General features: G+C 40.3%; 1 protein-coding gene across 4 annotated transcripts in view; it reads left to right on the top strand.

Annotated features, from left to right (window-relative positions):
• Positions 1–852: 852 nt before the first annotated feature.
• Positions 853–24,258, top strand: part of LOC148865468 (myosin heavy chain-like protein) — a 38,551-nt gene continuing 15,145 nt past the window's right edge. For 2 of the 4 annotated variants that reach the window (XM_088975236.1, XM_088975238.1), the window contains exons 1-4: positions 853–1,160; positions 1,241–3,831; positions 4,621–4,747; positions 17,647–17,748. In XM_088975236.1, the coding sequence (XP_088831362.1) occupies positions 1,565–3,831; positions 4,621–4,747; positions 17,647–17,748 (2,496 nt within the window). In that variant the 5' untranslated portion in view covers positions 853–1,160; positions 1,241–1,564. The remainder of the gene's footprint in view (positions 1,161–1,240; positions 3,832–4,620; positions 4,748–17,646; positions 17,749–24,258) is intronic. The other 2 variants (XM_088975237.1, XM_088975241.1) reach the window with 2 other exon arrangements.

Raw genomic sequence — 24,258 nt, forward strand, 5'->3', positions numbered from 1 at the left:
GGGTAATCAATTGGATCCACTATTTCCGTCATGCCCTTTTGGAGCTACATCATGATTATTGCAGCCTGATTAACGTGCCTAAAAGGCCAAAAGCAAAATTAAAATTAAAATCTCCTATAAATAAAAAACGTTTCAATCCCTACTAGTCATGAGTCAGGCTAAGTTTTATATATGTATTAACAAAATATATTTAATTATGGATTCTGATCATCGGGTTTAGGTCTTGTGTTGAGTTCAAGCCTGATTCTCATAAAGCCTGAAGCTTAATTTCACTTAAAAATTTGAAAACTTTTTTTTATTTTTTTATTTAATAAAAAAATATTTTATTTATATTAAAAACCTTCAAAACTCAAAAATAATAAACATATCAATATTACTTGGAAAAAAAAGAAGAAAAACAAAGAAAAAATATTATATATATATTTTTTATTAAATAAAATATTTTTATTATTTCAAGATCGATCCGTGCTTTTTTGAGAAAAACCTGAAGCCGGCCTGAAAAAAATCGGCCCCTATACTTTAGGCCCGTGCCTGAACCCGCCTAAATTATGACGAAGCCCGATTTATAACGGGGCGGACCAACTCATCGGGCTACCCGGCCATGAACAGATCCGGACTCGCAAAATCGTTGGAGTCTGATTAAACAACCCCACGTGATCCACTTTTTTTCGGTAACGCCTTTTCGATTATCAAGCAATGGTTATGATATCATCACTCATCAGTCATCAGGGGCCTACCATTAACAAAATTATTACGAGGATACATTCGTAATTGCCAAGTCAACTAAGGGCATTTCTAAAAATTAAGCTTTTTTTCACGGCTTTAAAGTTTCCTGGGACTGTAACGGGCCCCCTTTTCAGTCATTCCTCGCGCTTCCACTCAACCGATTATTTTCTTCTGCGCTTTCCTCCTTCTACACGGCATATCCTTTCTCTCATCTCAATTCTCAAAAACCCTAAAATCTCAGAGGGAAAGAGAGGCAGAGATTCGCTGTTCCAATTTCGTAGAAATAACTCTTTTCTGCCGCCAAAATCGAAAGAAAATTTGGCGGGAGGCGGGACAATTCAAACATTTCAACGGTCGGCTCTGCAAATCTTTCAGCAATGCAACAGTTGGAGACGGGGACAAGCTCGGAGATAGTCCGAGATGGCTTTAGATCTGTGAGTAGTTGTTATTTGTGTTTTTTAATCCAATCAGTGTAAGCCGTCATTTTTCCTCTAATTTGAAGTACGAATTGAAGCTGATTTGCAGGTAAATCTGTGTGCTATTGTGGTTGGAGACTTGGAGTCAACAGTTTGGAGAATTAAACTCCGTATTTTGGTTAAGGTAGTTTTCATTTCTGCTTCTGGATTAGGATTATCCAGTCTGTAAGATGCAGTAGAAAAGAAGACATTGGTTTGGTGATTCACGCGAGTTTTGCTAGATTTTCACTGCTTTGGTTCTGGGTTGGGTTATGTAGGTTGACCAGTTGAGTTGAGTTTATTGACTTCTTCTTTGAATTGGATTGATTGGGGAACTTCTTTAATGTTCCTTTAGGAGTGGCTTTGGAGTAATATCAATTACTATGGAGGATCCAGGGGCTTTGGATGGTGTTGGGAATGGGGGGATTGTCTTATTAAATGACAAGTCAAGGCATCCGAGTATTAAGGAGAGTGGGAATATTGGTGATGAGATCGTTTCTAATTTTGATTCTTATTTTGATGAAATGGCCGACTGTTTGACTATCTCAAGTATGGTGTGTGACACTGTCATCAAAGGTATGGCTAACGATATAATGGAAGAGGTTTCTGAGAAAATTGCTCTGAAAGTAAAGGAGATGGAGTCGTTGAACAAAAAATTGCAATTCTGTGAATCAGGTATGGACGAAATTGATGGACTGAGGCTCTCAAGAATGGGGAATGCTCCTAGTAGGAGAAAGCTTGTTCAATATTCAAGCTTTCCATGCATTGCAGAAAGTGATGGTATGAAGAACCATCTGGATAAGCTAAGAATAGTGGCAGAAGAGCAGTTTCAGAGGTTGACAACAGAAATAGAAAATGTAAAGGAGAGCAAATGGGTGAAGGTGGATAAAAGCCTGGAGATGTTGAAGAACACATTAAAAACTGTCTTCGAACAGGTTGATGATATAATTTACTTGTCTAAGGCATCACTTCATGAGTGGCAGCAGGAGCGTGAGTTTCAAGAAGAAATTGAAGTAATGGTAATTCAGAATTCAGTTAGGAGTTTGCAGGAGGAATCTGAAGCAAAGTTGTGGCTACAAAATGCTCAAGTTTGTGATAGACAAAACATAAACCAATTGACAAAGATCAGTGAGATTTCAAGTTTACGTCAAGAACTAGATGCCATTGCTAAAATGTTTTCTGGGCCTGAAGTGGGGCAACTATCCTCTCATGAGTTCCTTCACAAGGGATTGACTAACTACATCAGATTGCCTGCTTCCCTTCAAGAGGAAAGTCTTAAACATGAGGAGCCCAAAAGAACAATGCCTTGCACTATGGATTCAGAGAAGTTAAAGCTCATGTCAAAGGATGATCTGATAAATGAAATGATCAAGATGAAGAGAGATCATGAATCTAGATTGCAGGAAGAAATAGAGAAGTATTACAAACTCAGGCGGGAATTTCTCAACGAAAGGGATTCTTCTTCACACTTGAAAAAAGATAAGGAGTTTGATGCCTTGAGGAAAAAGATCTCAGAGATCATTTCGAAGTTGGATATTATCTTCAAGGAGACTAAAGAACAACCTATGGTGTGTGAAGATTTAAAAAATTTACAGGTCTTGAAAGACAGACTAGACTCACTTCTTTTTGAGAACCATCAACTAAAAGGCTTTCTTAGAAATGAGAGGAAGCAAGTTAAATGCTTATCATCACAGGTTTCCGGTGCTGCAGATAAAATTTCATGCCATTCATTGACAAAGGAAAAGTTGTTAATGCATATAAAAAAGCTTGAATGTAATATTGAAGATTTGGAAATGAGAGTTTTTGTTAAGGAGGATGTAAATAAATGCATTCTCAAGGAGTTGTTTAGGAAAATCAGATGTGACATTGAAGATGCTGATATAATGACTAAGTTCACACAAGAAATATGTGGACTTATATTCAAAGAATCTTTTAAAGATGCTGAGGCTGCAACTGAATGGAGCATTGAAGATTCAGATATGGAGCATATTTTCATGCAAGAAATATGTGAAATTATTTTCAGAGAAGCTGTTAAGGATGCTGAAGCTACAATTAATTCCATGAAGATGAGATCCCTCCAGGAAAATGAAAAAGTAATATCCCTTGAAGCAACAGTACTAGATATTAAAAAGGCCCTAACTTTAAATCTTGAAGAAAAGGAACAAATGAAGAAAGAGATACTATCATTGTCAGCTTTGGTGACAGATAAGGAGAAACTGGCAACAAAGACAGAGTCTACATTGATGGAGGTGCAGGGGCAATATGACCATGTCTTTCAAGAGCTCAATAGACTAAGAGATGAAGTGAGTCACAAAGAGAGATTGATTTCCAACAACAACATAGAATCAAATACAATGAAGAAGAAATTAAAGGGGGCTTTGGAGCAACTGGATTTATATAGGGAAGAAATTGAAAAGCTAGATCAAAACCTTAAGCTAGAAATCAAAAAACTAAGTGCAGCAGATGAAGAGAGAAGTATTCTTCATGCCATTATTAAAGAGAACCAAGATGTTATAGCAATGGTTAAAACAAAAGAAAGAGAGCACAAGAAGCAAATGGAATACATAATCATGTCTATTGAAGTAATATCAAGATCTATTGCTGATTTTGAACGTGAAGTAGCAGAGGCTGTCAAAAGGAATAACCTTAGGTACTTTCCCATTAACTTGTATTAAATATTATTTCCAACTTTCCATTTATATATCTGCCTTGAGAAGATTTAAAACAAAATATTTTTTTGATAATTATTTGAAAACAAACTATTTTTTGCATGATTTTTGAGAAGATGCATTCTTGGTTTAAAGTTTGTGCTTATCTTACCTACATCGAATCTCCTAGGTCAATGGTTGTCTAGATCAGATAGTTCTATACACATTCCTATTCACATACTTGTACATTTGTCCTATACCACCATTTATACTTTAGAGACTGCCAAAGAGTTCAAAAGAGGTAGTGGCTGGGATAACTTGATGAGCTTATTTTTGGGCTCTGGAATCTATTGCATAGTGTTCTCTATCTGGATTTTCCAATCCTGAGTCAAATGTGCAGGCCTGGTAGGTTCAATGGTAGTGGTACTTGTATTTGTTCAAGAAATATGAAGTAAAACATGCTCGGTAACAAAATTCTTTTTATCTTCAATATTGAGTTTGACCAACCTCTATTCACATGCAATCTTGTCAAGCATCAAAATGACTCACCTAGGTAACCCTATTTTGATTGATGGATCTCCATTTTTTGTTACTTTATGTACATTTCTTCGTTATTTTCTACTTATTTGGTTTTCCAAGCTTATCTACCTCTTGCAGTAGCACTTTTATACCATCCAATGCAGTGACTAGTGAATTTTCATTTTCTCTGAATTTAAGTTCCATATATACACACTTAGATTGAATTTACTTGATCAAAGTTAAAAAATGCAATATGTTGGTTTGCCCTTCAGGTTGGATGATCTCAACTCACAATGCACACCACTTGTCCAAGGAGTTAATTCACTTAGGAGAATAGGATTGATGTACGAACAAAGACTTGAGAGGAGATGTTCTGACCTACAAATGGCTGAGGCTGAGGTATATAAATTACCATGTTGCCTCGTTCTTGCTATCATTGATCAATATTTAACAACTCCTTTCATTCAAAGAGATGTATTACATTTTTTAAATGTATACTTACTAGGCATCTAATTCACATTACCAAGGTCTTCTCCAGGCTGAAAGATGGGCTCGTAAGTGCAGGCCCAAGTAGAAAATTTAAAAGAGTGTATACTGTATAGAAGGAAAAAATTGAAAGACAAAACTTGCTTGATCAGAGACACTATTGTTGAGAATCTATTGAGCTGTTTTCCAGTTGGTGACGATAAAGGAGATAAATTAATAGACTTCACTGAAGAGGTTTTGGCAAAAGAAGGGGTAGGGCTGTTCACGGGTCGGGTTGGGTCGGTTTACTTCAGTTTTTCCAACCGACCCGACCTGGTCGGGTTACCTGACATAGAAACTGAAACTGACCCAGTGTTAAGCAAAATCGACCTGGTCGGTTTGAGTCGGGTTGGGTCAGTATGGGTCGGTTTCGGTTCTAAGTTCATCCCTGTGATAAAATCTTGCTAATTTTAAAAACAGTCATAAATTGAACATCATTTCAGTCATCTCCTATGATAAAATTTAAATAAAAAGTTAATCACAAAAGTTGTTCATTAATCACTATTCACTAATCCAAAGTTTCTTGCAACCATTCAAAAACTAGGTGGCCTAATGGGCTTTGGAACTTCATGTTTGAACTAGGAACTAAGTCGGTTTGGTTCGGGTCAGTTTCGGTTTTCTTGTGTGAAAACCGAAACCGACCCGAATCATTGGTTTAAGAATTTGCACAACCCAAAACCGACCCGTGCTGATGAAAATCCGGCCGACTCGGGTTGGGTCGGTCTGTGTTGGTCGGTTTGGTCGGGTTGGGCCTTCTTATGAACAGCCCTAAGAAGGGGTGTTGTCAGGGGAAGAGGTTGGTTCAGAAGAAGTTGATGAAGACGAAGAGAAAGGAGTGGAGTAGGATAGAGTTTGAAAAATTGAGTACATGGTGGATGTGGAAAAGGTGGTGGAAACTGGTCTCCAAGTTGGTAAGAAGTTGGGCTTATTGGGTTTAGGAGGGGAGGAATACAATAGAAGAGCATTTTGGGAGTTAGGGCTACAGTACCTGCTGAATGATGAAAGTCATTTCTCTGAAGTCTGATTAGTGACAGTTTTGAGTTTTCTCTGTTTAGGGAGAAATTCTGTTGGTGGGCATCTTTGTATTGGTTAATGAGGGTTATGCTTTGGAAGCAAGTTTGTGGGTTAATATTCTGAGGTTAAAGTCAAAGTTTCTTTTCTCTTGTTTGGGTTTGGGAATTGGGTACTCTCTTGGGTGCTTTGTCATTCTTAGTGGGTGATATCTTATCACCTATTATTATACTTTTTTCTTTTCTTAATAAAATTCCTTTTTTATTTATTACCAAAATGAGTGGTTTCTTGGAAAACCAATTGGTGCAGCATTAGTGGGCCTTTAACCATATGGCTTTAGGTCCATGCTCACTTAGCTCTATTAATGCCCTTGTGTCCATATTCCATAACTATTGTAAATTCTCTGTGGTACAAGCTTAACATTCCTGGCCCGTGATCCACAACCTAGTTTGTTATTGCTACGAGCCTATATGGATGCCTAGCCCATGGCACATATCAAGTATGGCCCATATGAAGCCCATTCCAACAAGATCATGGTAGAAGAAACTAGAAGAAGAATATTCCCAGAAGATGCTGAAGAGATAGTATCAATAGAAAACATTCTATGTGCATGGTGTTTTTGTAAGTTTTTTTCTTGCTTTTCAAGGTAGCATAACCTTTTATAAAAGGTGTTCTTACCCCTTTATCTTCTTTTCTGAATTTTTTTTTTTTTGAGTTTTGAGCTCTGCAACTTTGTAATAGTTAAGAAGTGAGTCCTCCAAGTATGGTGATTCAGTGTTGACCTTAGAAGTGGGGGGACCATGAGGAGGCTGATGCTATTTCACCTCAAGAACACATTCTCGCTTCTTGTTGAGACAGCACCAGGTGTTTCAAGGAAGGTTTCCATAGAAGTGAAGGATGGGTTAGGGGAGGGGGAAAAAGTTGTGGAAAGGAGTGGCAATTGCTGAAGTGGGGGGAGATTTTGGAGAGGGTGGAATGGGAAACTTGGATGATGCTGCGGGTTGCAGAGATTCTATCCAAGATGAAAGAAAGGTCTAGAAGAGGTCGACAAGAGTTCCTATCAAGAAAATTGTGGAGAGAGAAGTTGAGGTCAGTCGGGGGGAGAGGAGTTTGCTAAGAAGGCCTTTGAGGAGTTTGAGGGAAAGGGGATGGATGAGAGGTTGAAGAAAATGGAAGTTAGAGAAAGAGGTGATATGTGGGATGCAAATGACAGGCAGGAGGAATGTTTTAAGGAAAAGAATTAGGAAAGTTGGGCCCTTGGGTTCTGTTTAGGATCAATTGAATTGGAGTTGGGTGAAGGTGGTCAATTTGGAGTTTTTCTCTTTGTATTGGATGTTCATGTAATTTGGCATATTTGGGTGTGAGTTGCTTTAGTATTTATCTTTTCTCTCGGGTGATTTCTTGTCACCTTTCCTTTTGTATTCTCTATTTATTTTAATGAATTTTTCTTTACCCTTAAAAAAAGGATTAAAGTTTCACAACATATCGGGGCGTATAGGCCAATACGTATCATATTGTTGACCCTCCAATATGCCCCTACAGTGAGTGTTTAGGAGTCTGACCTGTTTCACAGGGTAGATGGGCCTTAAATTGACTCCCTGAACCAGTTTGATGAGAATATTTTGAATGCAACTGTTGTGGCAGCCTCTAAGAAACCTCAGGGTTTCAAGAAATATTCAAATTGTTCACATCATGAAAGTCTTCTCTCGTCTGAAGCTTGGTCTGGTGGGGGTGGGGCCTACAAAAAAAATTTAAAAAAAGTTTATAAGAGGGAAGGTGTGGAGAAGTCTACACCGATTACTAATGAGGTTATTGGGGAAGATTCTCGGTTTCACATCATTTTGAATTCTCAGTTGGAGAATGTACAACAACAAATAGAGAAAGGTGCAAAAGGCCTTGAGTCTACCGAAGATGCGATGGTTTCAAGTGTAGTAAAAAAGTGGAAAGGTTAAGTTTGTTGTTGAGAAAATTGTTGAAAGAGATGTAACGGTTGGAAAGAGACTTGGCCTGTTTTTCAAGGGGTGTGGGTGGGTGAGGGGTTCACTAGAAGAGACTTTCAGGAGTTTGAGAGATGTTGGGGTAATGGTTTAAAAGGTGTGCCTAGGCACATGGGTGAGGAACATTTTAGGGTATGCACCTCACTTAGGTCCTAGGCGTAGCACTTCTAGAAGGTGCACACTTGGTGTGCCTAGACCTGCACCTAATGTGTGCCTCGCTCTTCGGCCCAAGCGCGTGCCTTTTGAAAATTTGTGCATTTTTTTCTGTTTTTTTATGCTAGGGTCAGGGACTATGTCCCCAGACCTTGACCAAGCCCAAAAACCCCATATTTTCTATTGTTGCTCATTCATCCATCCTAATAAAAGATACTTAAAGTTATAAAAACATTTATACGGATTAAGAATTTAAGACCATGATATGCTTGATTTTATTTTTAAATTTTCATCTTAAATATCTTTTACATGTTATGTTTGGGTATTTTAATTTGAGATAATAGGTTTTTTTAAACATTTATATTAAAATTTAAGTTTATATTTTTAATTAATATTGTGTTTAATATTTTTAATATTTAGCATTTTTTTTGAATTTTGGCCTTTTTTTAATACTCTACCATTTTTTGCATTTTTATACCTTGCTTCAAAAAGGTGTGTAGCTTGCCTTGCACCTCGTGCCTCAGGCGCAAAATGGTCCTTATGCTTTTTTTGCGCTTTGCACTTCTAAAACACTGTGTTGGGGAAGGTGGCGAGATTTGGAATGAAGATGATGATGGGCAGGAGGAACTGTATGAGGGGGATGACTAGGGAGTTGGCTTTTGCAAGGTTCTGTTTGGCTTCAGTTTAAATGGAGGTTCACGGGAGGTTTCAGTCTTGAGGGTTAGGGGATGTCTAATTGGTCCTTGGTTCAGTTTGTTGGCCTTTTTTTTCTGTTGAAGCGTTGAGTCCTGTTGTGAGCTTGCAGTAAGTTTTGTTTCTTGTTTGATGTGCCCTTTGTATCTGTGTCTTTACCTCAGGTGATTTCTTATCACCTTCCTTTTGTATTTTTTTGTTTTTTAGCGAATTTTCCTTTTACTATAAAAAGAGACTTTAACTTCCTTTTCTGGTTAGAGAAGTTCTAATCAGAAGATCGGAACCTAGTTGTGAAACTCTTCTAGTTATCCCTCCCTCTTTTTTTTTTTCACTTTTGTGCAAACCACCATGAAAACGGTTTTGAGTTCTTTGAAGTCTTTCTGTTTCACACAAACACACACAAAAAAAAAGGTCTTGGAGTTCATATGTAGATTGCAACCTAGCCTTGGGTTCTGTACTGGTACCACCAACTATATAGGCTCAGTAATGAAAAATAGAGCAGAGGGTGTGGTGCAGAATAATAAGTCCCTATTTCTACAGCAATGTCAATTTCTAACCTATGGGAAAACCTAAGGCTGCGTTTAGTTTGGAAGGGAATGGATAATCCATGCCATTTTCCAAATAGCCAATTGCAAGTGAGGGATGTGAACACTCATACGTTTTTCACATGTGCCAGTGTGTGCCTCATTAAATCACCAATCAGTGGCAAGAGATGATTTACCTTTCAAAATACCGCCATAATAAAGACATTTTGAAACAAAAACATTAATTGCATTATAGAATTTTCTGAACATAACATTATGGAGCTCAACAATCACCATGGAACGAAACCTGAAGCTGCAAAAGAGAACCACCATTGGAAATGAAAACAGAACACTTCTCTTCTGTTTCTCTTGCCCTGTGCTTATATATTTTGAGAAGTCCAGAAGGCTAGACTTATACTGAGTTGGTAAACCATAGAAAGGATTTTGTGAAGGAAGAAAGTTGGAGATGTCAAGCATGGCTGGTGGCTTGGGAAGAAGGGAAACCATTGGTGATTAAAGAATTGGAAGTGGCTCCCCGACAGGCAATGGAGATCTGAGTCAGGATCATTTTCTCTTCCCTCTACCATACGCATAGTTTTCATGGTGCGAAGGTGAGGCTAGGCGACCATGGGGTGCCTAGACCTTGCCTAGGCGATGGAATTTAAAAATAAGAAGCTGATGGATTTCTACCCCTTCTGAACTAGTTTTTTTGGTTTTATGTATTCTGCACTTACTTTTGTGCTTGTGTTTCTTGCAGTGTTGCTTGATGAGAACAACTACTAAAATAAAAGAAGAAAAGAAGGGGCGGTCCGGGCGGAGCCCCTGTTTCAGGCACCAAAGATGAGAACAAAAAAAGCTGAAAAAATGCAAGAAATTAAGAACAAAAGGAGGGGGCGGAGCCCCTGTTCCAGAACCAGAAAATCTGGTGAAAAGATACTAAATAAAAGAAGAATATGAAGAATAAAAGAAGGGGCTGAGCCCCTATCTACATCAACAACATATTAATTAAGTAATATCAGGTATTTCCTGATCCAGTTTCTTACTTATATAGTGTGTAAATTAAATGCTTAACTAACTAATAAAATGATTAACTAATTAGCTAATTTATTTAACTTGCTAAACTTAATTAACTTAATTAGGAATATATTATATGCTAGTATTTTAAAAATTATAATTTAATATTATTAAAAAGTTGCAAATAATAAATTATTTAGTATCAGTAAATTAGATATTATTAGTAAAATTTCTTAACTATTTTACTTAACTTGCTAAACTTAATTAACTTAATTAGAGATATGTAAAAATATTAATAAATAGAGAAAATAAGTTAGTTAAATAAAATAGGGAAAATATTTGAATTGTGAGAGGCTTATTGGAATTATAATTGAAGAAAACTAGCATGATTTTTAAAGAAAATTAATACAAAAGTATCTAACAATAATAAAATTAGAAATTAAGATAAATAACTAAAGAAAAATATAATTGAATGCATATTTATTAGTTTGAAAATTTGTTTTCATTAGTTTAAATCCCATTTACAAGTTGGTAAAGTTAAATATTAATGAAATAACAGTTGGATTGGATTCAAACTGTCTTTAGCTTACTTGGAAATGTTATAATCTTATTCTTCTTCTTCAATGTCTCCTCACAAAGCCCGTGCATCATACGGGTCTGTTATGGATGCATTCGTGGGAAAGACATACCACCGCCGGCAGCAGCAATGAGGAGGGGTCCACACGACAGCTTAGCTCTCCACCAGCTTACCTTATCCCATCTATTCTTACTTTATCTATTAGAAATAGGAGTTAAGTTCTGTTCTTAGTAGGAGTTTGTTTACCTATTAGAAGTGGGAGTTTGATTTAAATTTGGATTATCTTAGCCTAGTCGAATTCAATAAGGAGTCACCTCTTGTAATCTCCTATTGAAGGAGCTGTGAATTGGGAATAAAGGCATTTAGTTTTTCAGTCAAGGGAAGAGTGAGGAGAGTTCGGGTGATCTCTTGGACAAATCACCCATCAGGTTGCCACAATAGGGTCTGCATGCAAAGGGAGGGGCAAAGGGAAGCTAGAGGTTCTCCCGGTGGAACGACCCGTGACGAGATCCTATGCCCGGGCCCATAACATCTTGGTATCAGAGCCTACCGTCATGGGAGATCTGGAGCCGCTATCATCTAGGATCCACGAACTGGAGCATAGGCTCGTAGAAACTAGCATGGAGGTTCGTGAGGTCAAAGACGATGTTCGGGAGCTGTGACGCTTGTTGGAAACATTTTTCTCTAACAAAGAAAGGAACTCCGAGGGAACCGCCACCACCAACAGTCGCCAGCCGGACTGGGCAGAGACGACGGGCGAACATCAGATCGCCGCCTCGACAGCTGCAGTTATTCCCAAGTACAGTCGGCTAGAATTTCCGTCTTACAACGGCATCGGAGACCCATTAGGATGGTTATATTGTTGCGAACAGTTCTTCCGTAACCAGCACACTGATGACAAAGACAAGGTCAGTCTGGCCGCCTTCCACCTAACGGAAGAGGCACAACTCTAGTTCTACCGTTTGGAGCAGGAAGAACCTGGGTTCAGTTGGGAACAATTTAAATCCTATTGCCTCCTCAGGTTTGGACCCCCGTTGACAAGCAACCCGCTGGGCGAGTTAATTAACCTCAAGCAAACTGGAATCGTGGTAGAATACCAACGCCAGTTCCAAACCCTTTTTGCCAGGGCAGCCTCTATACAGCAAGTAGATATGTTCACCGCGGGGTTAGCAGAACCCCTAAGGGTGGACGTGGAGATGCAACACCCTCCCAACCTGGTCATAGCAATGAATCTCGCACGTGCCTTCGAATGGAAACTGCACCTCACCCACGGAACCCTCAGTATAGGTCGGCCAGCAAAGACCTGGGCACCTTTGAAGACAGCAGGAGTGTCTCCTTCTTTGACCACTAGCAGGGAACAGAGGCCTCCTACCAGTAACCCTTCCAGATCGGCATCAAGTATAGGGAGTAGTAGGACAATGCCCCCCATTAGATGACTATCCCGAGCCGAGATGGTAGAACGACGCGCAAGAGGGCAGTGCTTCAACTGCAATGATCTGTACTCCTCTGGGCACAGGTGCAAGAAGCTATTCTGTCTTCTGGTAGACGAACTCAAAGAGGACAAGGATGAACCTGCAGCATCAGATCCCGAGATCTCCCTCCATGCAATCACGGGGATCAAAACCTCACAAACCATGCAACTAAGGGCGTTGGTAGCAAGGAAACCAGTATGCATTCTCGTGGACTCCGGAAGCACCCACAACTTTGTCAATGAACAGGCTGCCCGCCAGTTAGAATTACTGATGGAAATCAGGCTGCAATTACAAGTAGCCGTGGCAAACGGGGAAAGAGTTCACAGCCCCGGTATTTGCAAGGACACCAAAATTCAGGTCGGATCAGAGTCTTTCCTTGCTGATTTATTCGTACTCTCCTTGGATGAATTTGACCTCGTCCTGGGAGTCAAGTGGCTGATCACTCTAGGGCCAATCTTATGGGATTTCAGCGCCCTGACAATGACTTTCAACCTGGATGGAAAACCGGTTACATGGCAGGGAACCAAGATAAGAACAAAGACGTAGTTGCATACACTTCAAGGTGAGAACTTGCGCGCAACAGATATGGAGAGGCTTCTCACGGATTTCTCTGCAGTATTCCAAGAACCTAAGGGGCTCCCATCGTCCAGAGCCTGCGATCATCGGATCCTTCTGATAGCCGGATCAGATCCCGTCATCGTCTGACCCTATCGCTACCCACACCGATAGAAGGATGAAATAGAAAGGTAGTGTGCGGATATGTTATAGCAGGGGATCATCCGTCCCAGCTGCTCCCCCTTCTCCTCTTCGGTTCTGTTGGTACCCAAGCAAGATGGGACTTGGAGATTTTGTGTGGACTACGGAGAGCTTAACAACTGGACGGTCAAGGATAAATTTCCTATCCCCATCGTAGATGAGCTATTGGACGGACTCCATGGCGCCCAATACTTTTCAAAGTTAGACCTCTAGTCGGGTTACTTCCAGGTCCGGATGACTCCCGAAGATATAGAGAAAACGGCCTTCAGAACACATCATGGCCATTTTGAATTCCTAGTTATGCCATTTGGCCTCAGCAACGCACCTTCCATGTTCCAGTTCCTAATGAACAAGGTATTTCACTCCCACCTCCGTAGATTTGTCTTGATATTCTTTGACGACATCCTAGTCTATAGCAAGTCGTGGGTAGAACACGTGCAACATCTACAGATCGTTTTTGAACTCCTGCGACAACACCAACTCTTCCTTAAGCGATCCAAATGCTCCTTTGGGGAATGCCGGGTCCTTTACTTAGGACATGTGATCAGCGGGCAAGGGGTCACTGTGGATGACTCCAAGATTCAGGCGATCAAGGAATGGCCCAAACTGCAATCCGCCAAGGCTCTCCGCGGGTTTCTAGGGTTGATGGGTTACTACCGCAAGTTCGTAAAAAATTACGGACTTTTGGTGGCCCCACTAACCAATATGCTCAAGAAAAATGCCTTCCACTAGGATAATATAGCCGATGCAGTCTTTGCGAGTTTAAGAGAAGCCCTCTCCTCCACGCCGGTTTTACAGCTGCCAAACTTTGAGCTTGAGTTCACAGTCGAATGCGATGCATCCGACACCGGCGTCGGCGCCATACTACAGTAGCAAGGGCATCCGGTCGCCTTCTTCAGTCGCAAACTGGCTGACCACCACCTTAAATTACTCGCCTACGAACGTGAACTGATTGAGCTGGCTAAGGCAGTGTAGCACTGGAGGCCATACTTACGGGGAAGGTCCTTTGTCGTCAAGACGGACCACTACAACCTCAAATACTTGTTGGAACAACGGCTTACCACTCCGCAACAACATTGGGTCAACAAACTACTTGGTTTCGATTTTCGGGTGGAATACAAGGTGGGAACCTTGAACCGTGCAGCAGATGCCTTGTCTTGCCGAGAAGAAGACAATATGCTCCTCCATGCGATCTCCCAACCCCGAGCCACCTTGCTGGAAGACATCCGGAACACACTGCCGCAATCACCGGAGTGGAACGATCTTGTCCAGAAAATACAATCCGGAACGACCAACCCAAACTGGTCCATGCACGACGGGTTGGCACTATACAAGGAACGGATGTCTCCCAGCTGACTATCCCTTAATCCCCTCCGCCATCTCCAGCATACACAGCTCCACGCATGAAGGTGTCCAGAAGACATTGCACCACATCCACGCTGATTTCCACTGGCAGGGTATGAAGGCTTCGGTGCGGGACTTCATTCAGAATTGCTCTATGTGCCAACAACAAAAGTAGGAAAACTTGCACCCAATAGGCCTTCTCCAACAACTTTCACTCCCAACTCAGATTTGGGCCGATATTTCCATGGACTTCATTGAGGGCCTACCCAAGGTTGGCGGGAAATCGGTCTTATTCGTGGTGGTGGATCGTTTTTCCAAGTATGCTCATTTCCTTCCCTTATCCCACCCATATAGCGGTGTTTCAGTTGCCCACGCCTTCTTCACCCATATTTTCCGATTGCATGGGCTACCCGAATCCATCTTCAGTGATAGGGACCCGATTTTTACTAGCACCTTCTGGAAGGAGCTATTTCGACTGCAGGGAACAGCCCTAGCTTTCTCCTCCGCCTACCATCAACAGACTGACGGCCAAACGGAGGTGGTAAACCGGACAATAGAGATGTACCTCCGATGTTTTGTGGGAGACCAGCCACAACGTTGGATGGAGTACCCTCCGTGGGCCGAATACTGTTACAACACGTCTTATCACTCCTCTCTTGGCATGACTCCCTTCTGGGTTGTTTATGGTCGGGACCCTCTTTGTCTATTGTCTTACAAACTCGGTTCACGTCTTATCACTCCTCTCTTGGCATGACTCCCTTCCGGGTTGTTTATGGTTGGGACCCTCTCTGTCTATTGTCATACGAACCCGGTTCAACACGGTTGGAAGAAGTGGACCGAAGCCTATAGGACCGCGATGCCCTCCTAGCCGAAGTCTCCCTACGCTTATAGCAAGCTCAGGCGCGTAGGAAGAACGCCTACGATCAGCACCACAGAGAATTAACCTTTGAACCCGGACAGTTCGTATGGCTGAAGCTCCAACCCTATCGGCAACACTCTCTCAGACGCAGAGCTTTCCCTAAACTGGCTCCCAAATTCTATGGGCCCTTCAAGGTTTTACGGCAGATCGGGAAGGTTGCATATCAACTTGAGCTACCAGAACACAACAGACTCCATGATACCTTCCACGTGTCCTTACTCAAGCCATTTATAGGGACTCCTCCTGATAAGGTACCTCCCCTACCACCCTTAAAGGACAGTAGACCCATTCTCCAACCTCGGGCTCTTGTCCGGTTCCGGGTCAATCGGGGTACCTTAGAAGTCCTAGTGGAGTGGGGTGGACTACCATCACCTGAGGCCACCTGGATCTCTTGGTCTGATCTTCACAATGCCTATCCAGATCTCGAGCTTGGGGACAAGCTCGTTGCCCAGGAGGGGTGTGATGTTATATGGATGCATTCGTGGGAAAGGCATACCGCCACCGGCAGCAGCAATAGGAGGGGCCCACACGATAGCTTAGCTCTCCACCAGCTTACCTTATCCCATCTATTCTTACTTTATCTATTAGAAATAGGAGTTAAGTTCTGTTCTTAGTAGGAGTTTGTTTACCTATTAGAAGTAGGAGTTTGATTTAAAGTTGGATTATCTTAGCCTAGTCGAATTCAATAAGGAGTCACCTCTTGTAATCTCCTATTTAAGGAGCTGTGAATTGGGAATAAAAGCATTCAGTTTTTCAATCAAAGGAAGAGTGAGGAGAGTTCGGGTGGTCTCTTGGACAAATCACCCATCAGGTTGCCACAATAGGGTCTGCACACAAAGGGTGGGGCAAGGGGAAGCTAGAGGTTCTCCCTGTGGACCGACCCGTGACGAGATCCTACGCCCGGGCCCATAACAGGGTCCCAACTTGTACAAAAAATTACAGTAAATATGGAAAGTTTGTAGGCAATTTGGGCATATCTCTTATATTATATATTCATCATATTAAACAAAAGCAAGTGCGATAAATTAGTCTTTTAAAAAATGACCCAAAAATGGAATTGCTTTTCTGTTCAGGTGGTGGGTCAGTGGTTCAGCCGTCTAGGCCAAACGGGTTAGCTCGTGTATAAATAAAATAAAAATATAACAAATAGATTAAAATACAGAAAAATGTAAAAAATGTGCATAAAAATTCAACATGTGTCTAATATTATATATTTATCATATTAAATAAAAATAGTTGTGATAAATGATAATTATTGGCTACTAAAAAAGAATAAATACATAACCTGTGATCCGCTGATTGGGTCAAACAGTTCATAAGTTCAACTAGTCAGGTCACAGTGTTGTCAACTTTTTGCAACCAAATGTTTTGGGGTGAAACAGACCTGGAAATTTGGTCAGGTGGCAGATCGAATAGTTTGACCATGGGCTAAGAATACTCTGAGAAATATGAATTATTTTTATTACTGGTGAGAATGCCTAAAAATATAAAAAGCAGAAAAAAGAGAATTAATATTTGACCTGTGACTGGTGACCCACTGACCAGGTCAAATGGTTAAGTGGTTCAACCAGCCAGGTCATTAGGTCATTGATTAAGTCAATGGTTTTCTGCAGGGAAGTGATTTGGTGGTGAGTTTCTGGCTGGGTTATGAGTTGACTGGTCCAACTGACCTGGTTTGATTGTGGGTTGAAAACACTATTTCCTTTGTATTGGGACATAAATTCCCACTGTTTTCCCTTTTGCAGCCAAACAATGGAACATGAAATTTTTTCACCCAATTTTCCTTTCCCATCCCACTCAAATCTTTCTGCAAACCAAACGCAGCCTAAAGAAAACCATGATATGTGACTGTTCAATGGTGTTGGAAATATTACTGGAACTTTTTGTTGGAAATATGTGACTGTTCAATGATATGTGACCTCAACTCTTCCCCTAACAACCCTTGGTTTCATTTTCCCGCAAAAGTAATTGATATGAATGTTCACAATTTTATAACCTGTTTCTATCCTTCCTGAGATTTTTATTCAACTTTTGAATCTAACTGTCCTGCAAGCAGCCTTAGACATTTCATTTGTTTTAATTGTTTTAACAAATAGACTTAAAGGAAAAATGATGTTTATGCTTAATACCATTAAAGAGAATACCAATGTTTAGTGTGGTTTAGATCCACAACATAAATATTCAGAGTTTAGTTTTTGTATGTGTATAAAGATAATACTCATGCCTCATGTACATAACTACATATTTGCAACTGCTTGTGCACTGGAATATGGTTTAACATTTTCTAACAAGTGTAATCTCTTTGGTGCTCAGGTTGATTTATTAGGAGATCAGGTGGATGCACTTCTAAGCCTTCTTGAAAAGATATACATAACACTTGATCATTATGCACCGGTACTGCAGCACTATACTGGGGTAAGATGATTGTTTTTTCCTCCAACACTATTCTAGCAGTCCTTTTGTCCATTATCTCTGTCTGCCATTCTCCTTATTGAGTCATTTTTATTATTAAGTGGATTATGGTATGGCCTCCTGTTTTCCTCTATTTCCATTTTACCTACTTGTGTTCTACACGTAACAAACATCCAAGGAAGTTGAAACAACCAGCTGTATATCCATTAGGAATAGAAAAATCCATTTTTAGAAATTTCAAGGAAGTAATAAGGGAAATGAGTGGGTCAATTATTGGGTGACACTCTTTTCCAAAAAATCCTTCATTTTTTCTCTTTTCTTCTTCTTCCTTCATTGTTTAGATTTCAAGTTTATATTAGAACAAGGAAAAAAGTCACTAGAAATATAGGGGAAGGTCAAGGTTGTTAGAAGCCAATGCCATCATATACAACTAATGTCAGCTGCCTGTAAGGACAATTATGAACCCCCAAAACTGTTGTTCTTCTTCTTGAGCGACTTGGTAATGACCTCTAAGAGCTAGATTTATTTGAGATAGGCGTCCTACACAAGTTTTGAATTTCCATTTGACCTTGGTACTCTTGTTTCTACATCTGGACTTTCCGAAGTGTTAGTTTGTCTATTCTGTGTATACTCTGAGTAGTGCTGATATTTTTTGATGAATATCTGAGTAGTGCTGACTCTTCAAACGATTTTTTCCATTATCATGGGAAGTGGCAATGACAGGTCTACTCTTCTTATTACCATTGACTGACTTGACGGAAGTAAGTTTTTGGAATGGTCCTGGTCTATGAAGATCTATGTGGGGGGCAAAGGGAAGTTGGGGTACCTTATAGGGAAGATTGTTAGACTAGGAAAGGGTCAGAGGCTGATAAGTGGGACAAGGAAAATCTTATTGTTGCATGGTTGCTTATTTGTTTTTGGAGACTAACTAAAATCCTTTTTTTTTTTTTTTTTAAATAAGGTAAAATCTGGAACCATATTGGAATTTGTTTACAGGCATTTCATAAGGAATTTCAGCACTATTATGGAACTTATAGAAACTATGAAAAAGGGGGAATTTGTTTGGTCTAAGGCTGCTACTAAAGCCTTTGAGACTATCAAGCAAAGGATGATTAAGATCCCAGTGTTAGAATTGCCCAACTTTTCAAAAATCTTTGAGGTGTTTTGTGATACTTCCCGAGTTGGAATAGGTGGTGTGCTTATGCAAGGACATTCTATAGCTTTTCACAGTGAAAAGTTTAATGAAGGCAAAAGTACTCCACATGAGACAAGGAATTCTATGCCGTTGTGCAATGTCTTCGACCTTGGTGTCATTATTTAATTTCCTAAAAGTTTGTTCTGTATGCAAATCATGAGGCACTCAAATCTTAGAAGCATCTTAGTAGTCAACATCCGAAATGGGCTGAATTTTTAGCAGAATATAACTTTGTGATTAAGCATACGAGTGGTGCTAAGAACCGAATAGCCGATGCATTGAGCTGAGTGGTGTACATACTTCATTTTATGTCTGCAGACTCTACACAGGTTGTGGGGTTCGATCAGTTGAAGCAAGATTATGTTGGTTGCAAGGATTTCAGCATTATTTATGGTTCTTTACATGCTGGCCAGCAATCTGAATATCCTGGCTTTTCTATCCGTGGTGGTATTTGTTCAAGGGAACTTGCTTGTATCTTCCTAACACTTCATTACATGATTATGTTATATGGGAGTTACATGCAGGTGGAATTGCTGGGCATTTTGGTTGAGACAAGACCATTGCTATGGTAGAAGATTGCTTTTATTGGCCTAGCCTTAAGGCTGATGTTGATTATGTGATCAAACAGTGCAGAATTTGTCAATTGGAAAAAAAGGGAGAAAGAAAAATATGGGGTTGTACTCCCCTTTACCAATTCCACATGAGCCTTGGCAAGTCCTCTCTAGTCTCTATGGATTTTTTCCTAGGTTTGCCCAAGACAATAAGGGGTCATGATTCAATTTATGTTGTGGTAGATAGGTTCTCAAAAGCAGTTCACTTTATGATATCAGATGCCTCACATGTGGCAAACCTATTCTTCAGGGAAGTTGTTCGTTTACATGGTGTTCCTATTACTATTGTTTTTGATCATGATGCTAAGTTTACGAGTTACTTTTGGAAGACATGTTGGAAACTCTTCAATACAAAATTAAAGTTCTCATCTTCTTTCCATCCTTGGACCAATGGCCAAACTGAGGTAGTTAATAGGAGCCTCAGTGATTTTCTATGTTGTTTAGTTGGTGATCATACTTCCAAGTGGGATCTCATCCTACTATGGCTGCATTTGCTTACAACAATATAGTTAACGGATCAACTGGAAGAAGTCCCTTTACTCGCCACATGATTGAAATCCATGATGAAGTTAGGTGCAAAATTGCTCTTAGCAATGATGCATACAAAGCCAAAGCTAATTTATATGGGAACCTAGCTGATTTTTAGGAGGGTGATATGGTTATGGTGTGTGTACATCCTGAATGCTTTCCTAAGGGCTTTTATAAGAAACTTCACTCCAAGAGTGCAGGTTCCTACAAGATCACTAAGAAAATCAGTTCTAACGCCTATGTCCTAGAGTTGCCAAGAGACATTGGAATTATCCCAATCTTCAATGTTGAACACTTAAGTGCATTCATGGCCATAGTGATTATCGCACAGTCCCATTACCTAAGCTACCTTTGGTTCCATCAACTAATGTAGTAGGGCTAAGACAAACTACCACAAGAGAGAAAAGGTCACAAGGAATCACTCTAAGGGTCCTAGTATCACTTTAGGGTTTGTAGGAATCACATCATACAATGAATTTGCAAGAGAGATCTAAAGATATCTTCTTTCATTCATTAGCTTCAAAAGGAAGATAATACTCCATTTATAGAATGACTTGTGTGGCCTAGAATACTGTTCACAATAATTACAAAAATGCCACTCCTTGTCTTGTGCATCAAGAAACACAATAACTTTCTATCTACTAATGCAAAATTAACTGAAAATTGAAAGACAATTACCACTAAGCTAGAGGAATAATATGCTATGGCCCAAACCCACATGGGACTGGTCAAAATGACAAAAAATACCCATACTGCCAGATATTTAGAAATTTAGAAAATTTTAGAAAATTCCAAAAAATTCCAAAATTTGGTTCTTCAACTCATGCATGACTAGGCCCCATATGTGAAACCACCACTTGCTCCCTCTCCACCCTCCAAGCCTTAAAGACCCTTGCACTTTTAGTTATCAAAATCAACCAATTAAGAACATCTAATGGTTTAAAAGGCGTTCCTAGGAGCTCAGGAAAGGCGCATATTAAGGTGTACCCTTGCTTAGGCCCTAAATGTGAAACCACCACTTGCTTCCTCTCCACCCTCAAAGATTTAAAGAACCATGTACCTTTTGTTATCAAAATCAACCTACTAAGAACATCTAGTGGTTTGAAAGGTGTGGCTAGTTTGCTCAGGCGAGGTATACTTAAGGTGTACGCTTTGCCTAGGCCCCATGTGCAACACTTTCAAAAGGCATTTTCTTGGTGCACCTTGCGTTTCAACCTAGGTTTGCACCTTTTTGAAATTTGTGTTTTTTGTTACTTTTAAGCCTAGTAGTCGGGCCTCCCCACTGAAGCTTCGAGAAATTCCTATTTGCTAATTTTGTTTATTCATTAATCCTAATAAAAGATTTTTTGAAGATAATTAAAATTATAAAATCAATTTTTTTTGTAGGGACTAAGAATTTAAGACCTTACATAGAGTTGTTTGGGCTTGCCTTGAGGGGGGGGCTTGGTACAAAGTCAGCTTGTAGAATTAGAAATTAAAGATGTTTATGTCAACTTGGACAAGAGAGACACACAATTCATGGGTGTCAATAGAATGGTTGACCCCCATCCCACAGAGTCTCTTTTATATTAAATAATATGTACAATTACAAGAATGCCGATATAGGGCTGAAAGAGAAAAAAGAATAAATACTATGAGTGTAATGTACAACAGGGATTGCAATAATAAGATACATTAAGTCTCAGAATCTGCGCACTCCCCCTCAAATTAATGCATAGACATAAGCATCAGTTTGCCCATGAGAAAGAGATATCAAACTCTAGTCATTGCCTTGGTGAAGATATCGGCTATTTGCGTGTCCAAGGCTACATGAGGAAGTGAAATGGATGCAACAGTGGAAAAGATCTTAGATGAAATGATAGTCCACCTCGATAGCACTTGTATTATATGAAGATTCTAGTGGATCCTTTGTTACATTTGATGCAGTGGAAACTAAAAATTAATTAATCTTGAAAATCAAGATCATGCCCATGGTGATGCATAAGAGATAGGACTCTATTTACATAACCAAAAACTGCATACCTGTTATGCAGATTCGAACCATTGAAGTAGAACTTTAAGAAATCCAATTCTAACTACAACCTCAATCATTTGGTTGAAGGATTAGGATATCCATCACATGGACGCCCAAAGATTGCGGAATAAGGGGGCAAATTTCAAAAAATTTTCTCTCCCTTCAACTGGGAATCGTATTCCTTATTTAGAAAATTATATTTTCAAGGATTATTCTTGAACCATAAACTGAACCAGATCTAAACCAAAAGGAGTAGGGAGGGATTATACCTGATACAGAGAAATAGTATCTCCCAATGGAGGTATTCACGCCCAAGGAATGATCCAAAATTTGCTCCCACTGAAAATGGCACAGTGCAGGATGTCGCAGAATCAGCAGTGTTCTTCCAAAAGAACTTGACCTTTCGCAAGAATCAACAGGATGGCTTGTGAATACAGCTCCAACCAATATTTTCTCCAAAAGATTGTTATCAAGATCGAATCTTGATTTCTCCTGTAGAGAGGAGGATATCGAACTGCTGGAGGCGGCGGCTGCAGGAAGGAGGCGGCAAGAGAGTATTCGCAGGGTGCAGAATTCTCTCTTCTTGTGATCTCAGTTCTGAAGACGAGTGTGTTGGTTGCATGTCTAAAGGTTGCCGCCCCCTCCTTTTATAATCTTAAAGGGATCAGCTCCTAATCCCATTAGGAGTTGGTGAACCAAATAATATTCGGATTAGAAGTCCTTTTAAGTGATAAGGGATAACCCTTATCTTATCTGCAGATCAGATCAGCCATCTCTTAATCTAATTAGGAGGCTTCCGGATCTAAATCTTATTTAGATCTTGGACTCTTTAAGTGGATAGGGTATGGGCCCAATCCTATCAGCTGATCCATCTCAGAATTCGCCCCTTTAAGTGACTAGTCAAACCAGCCCAGTTCGAAATGGGCTTAAGGCCCATTTAAGGTTATGTATTCACTTAGCCTTCCAAACTGTTGCCCAGTTGGGCTTCCTTGTATGGCGTGGGACCCAAACATTGATATACACATCAGCCACATGGGTTCGCCCAGCCTTTGTTACAAGGCCTAGCTGAATACACTGTTATGGACAGTGCACCCCTTGAAAACCATCTCATGGTCACTATGGGCCCAACACTTATCCTAAGTGGTCCCTCGGTCAAGCCACCTTGTAACACCCAGGGATTGTGGGCAGATGCAAGATTAGCCCATCATGTATTATCCTCAATGGTTTTACACTTAAACCTCTTAGCCCATAATGATCACGCACTGCCCAACAAGAGAGGACCTCTCCCTTGGCTACAAGGAACAGTGTTGCACTCTCTGCTTATATGGATCCCGGGAATTAAAACCTTTTGCAAATCATTTAGAAACCATTAAATATATACTTTTATATCTCATATAAAATATATTTTGCAAAACAAATCTCAACGATTGAAATCCGCTGTCGGCAGTCTTGGTTTCCATTAGTGAGAGTGCATCCCCGATCATTACCATTGTCCGGCAAAGGGGCTGATCTTGTCACTATGATCACCCACTCAGATGAATTCTCAGACTGTCCCAACATACCCAGGTTTTGACCCCCGCTAAGGGTCTCACTGATTGGTACATCAAAGACAGCCCAATCCGACACCTAGTGCAGTATCATAATCGAGTCTAGGGGTCGGGTGTAACTTTCCAGTTTTGCCCATCAATCTCCAAGGTCCAGGGCAATACTGGAAATCTGGTCCAGTTCAAAGATTCAAATAATTCTACACTGTATGTGCCTAGGGTCTTACCCCGGTGGCTGAGACAAGCCACCCCAACCGACTTGGTGGCGCCACAGTGTCAGCCTTGTCAGGATAGGTGTCCCCAGACCGATCCACTGGTTGTGAACATTGTAAACTAACACGAGTCTCATTAAGTGTCCAGTTTAAGGGTATTACACAGAAACATACCAAGGGAACATGAATCACATATGCACTTTTATTCATTTACAATAAATTCATAAAGTTCATCATTTTGATTGAAGCTAAGGGCATACAAAACTGTCTAACAGGTCTCACCCTAGCACGGTCATGAGCTGTTTCAAGACCTTCTGCCGCGTAGAACGATTCTGCTCCTTGTATATTGTCTTGACACTATCCAATACGTCATTGGCAAGTTCGATCTGATCGAATTGCCTCTGAATTG

Source organism: Nelumbo lutea, chromosome 3 (genome assembly GCF_056320005.1).
Source record: "Nelumbo lutea isolate HS-2025 chromosome 3, American lotus-T2T, whole genome shotgun sequence".
NCBI lineage: Eukaryota > Viridiplantae > Streptophyta > Magnoliopsida > Proteales > Nelumbonaceae > Nelumbo > Nelumbo lutea.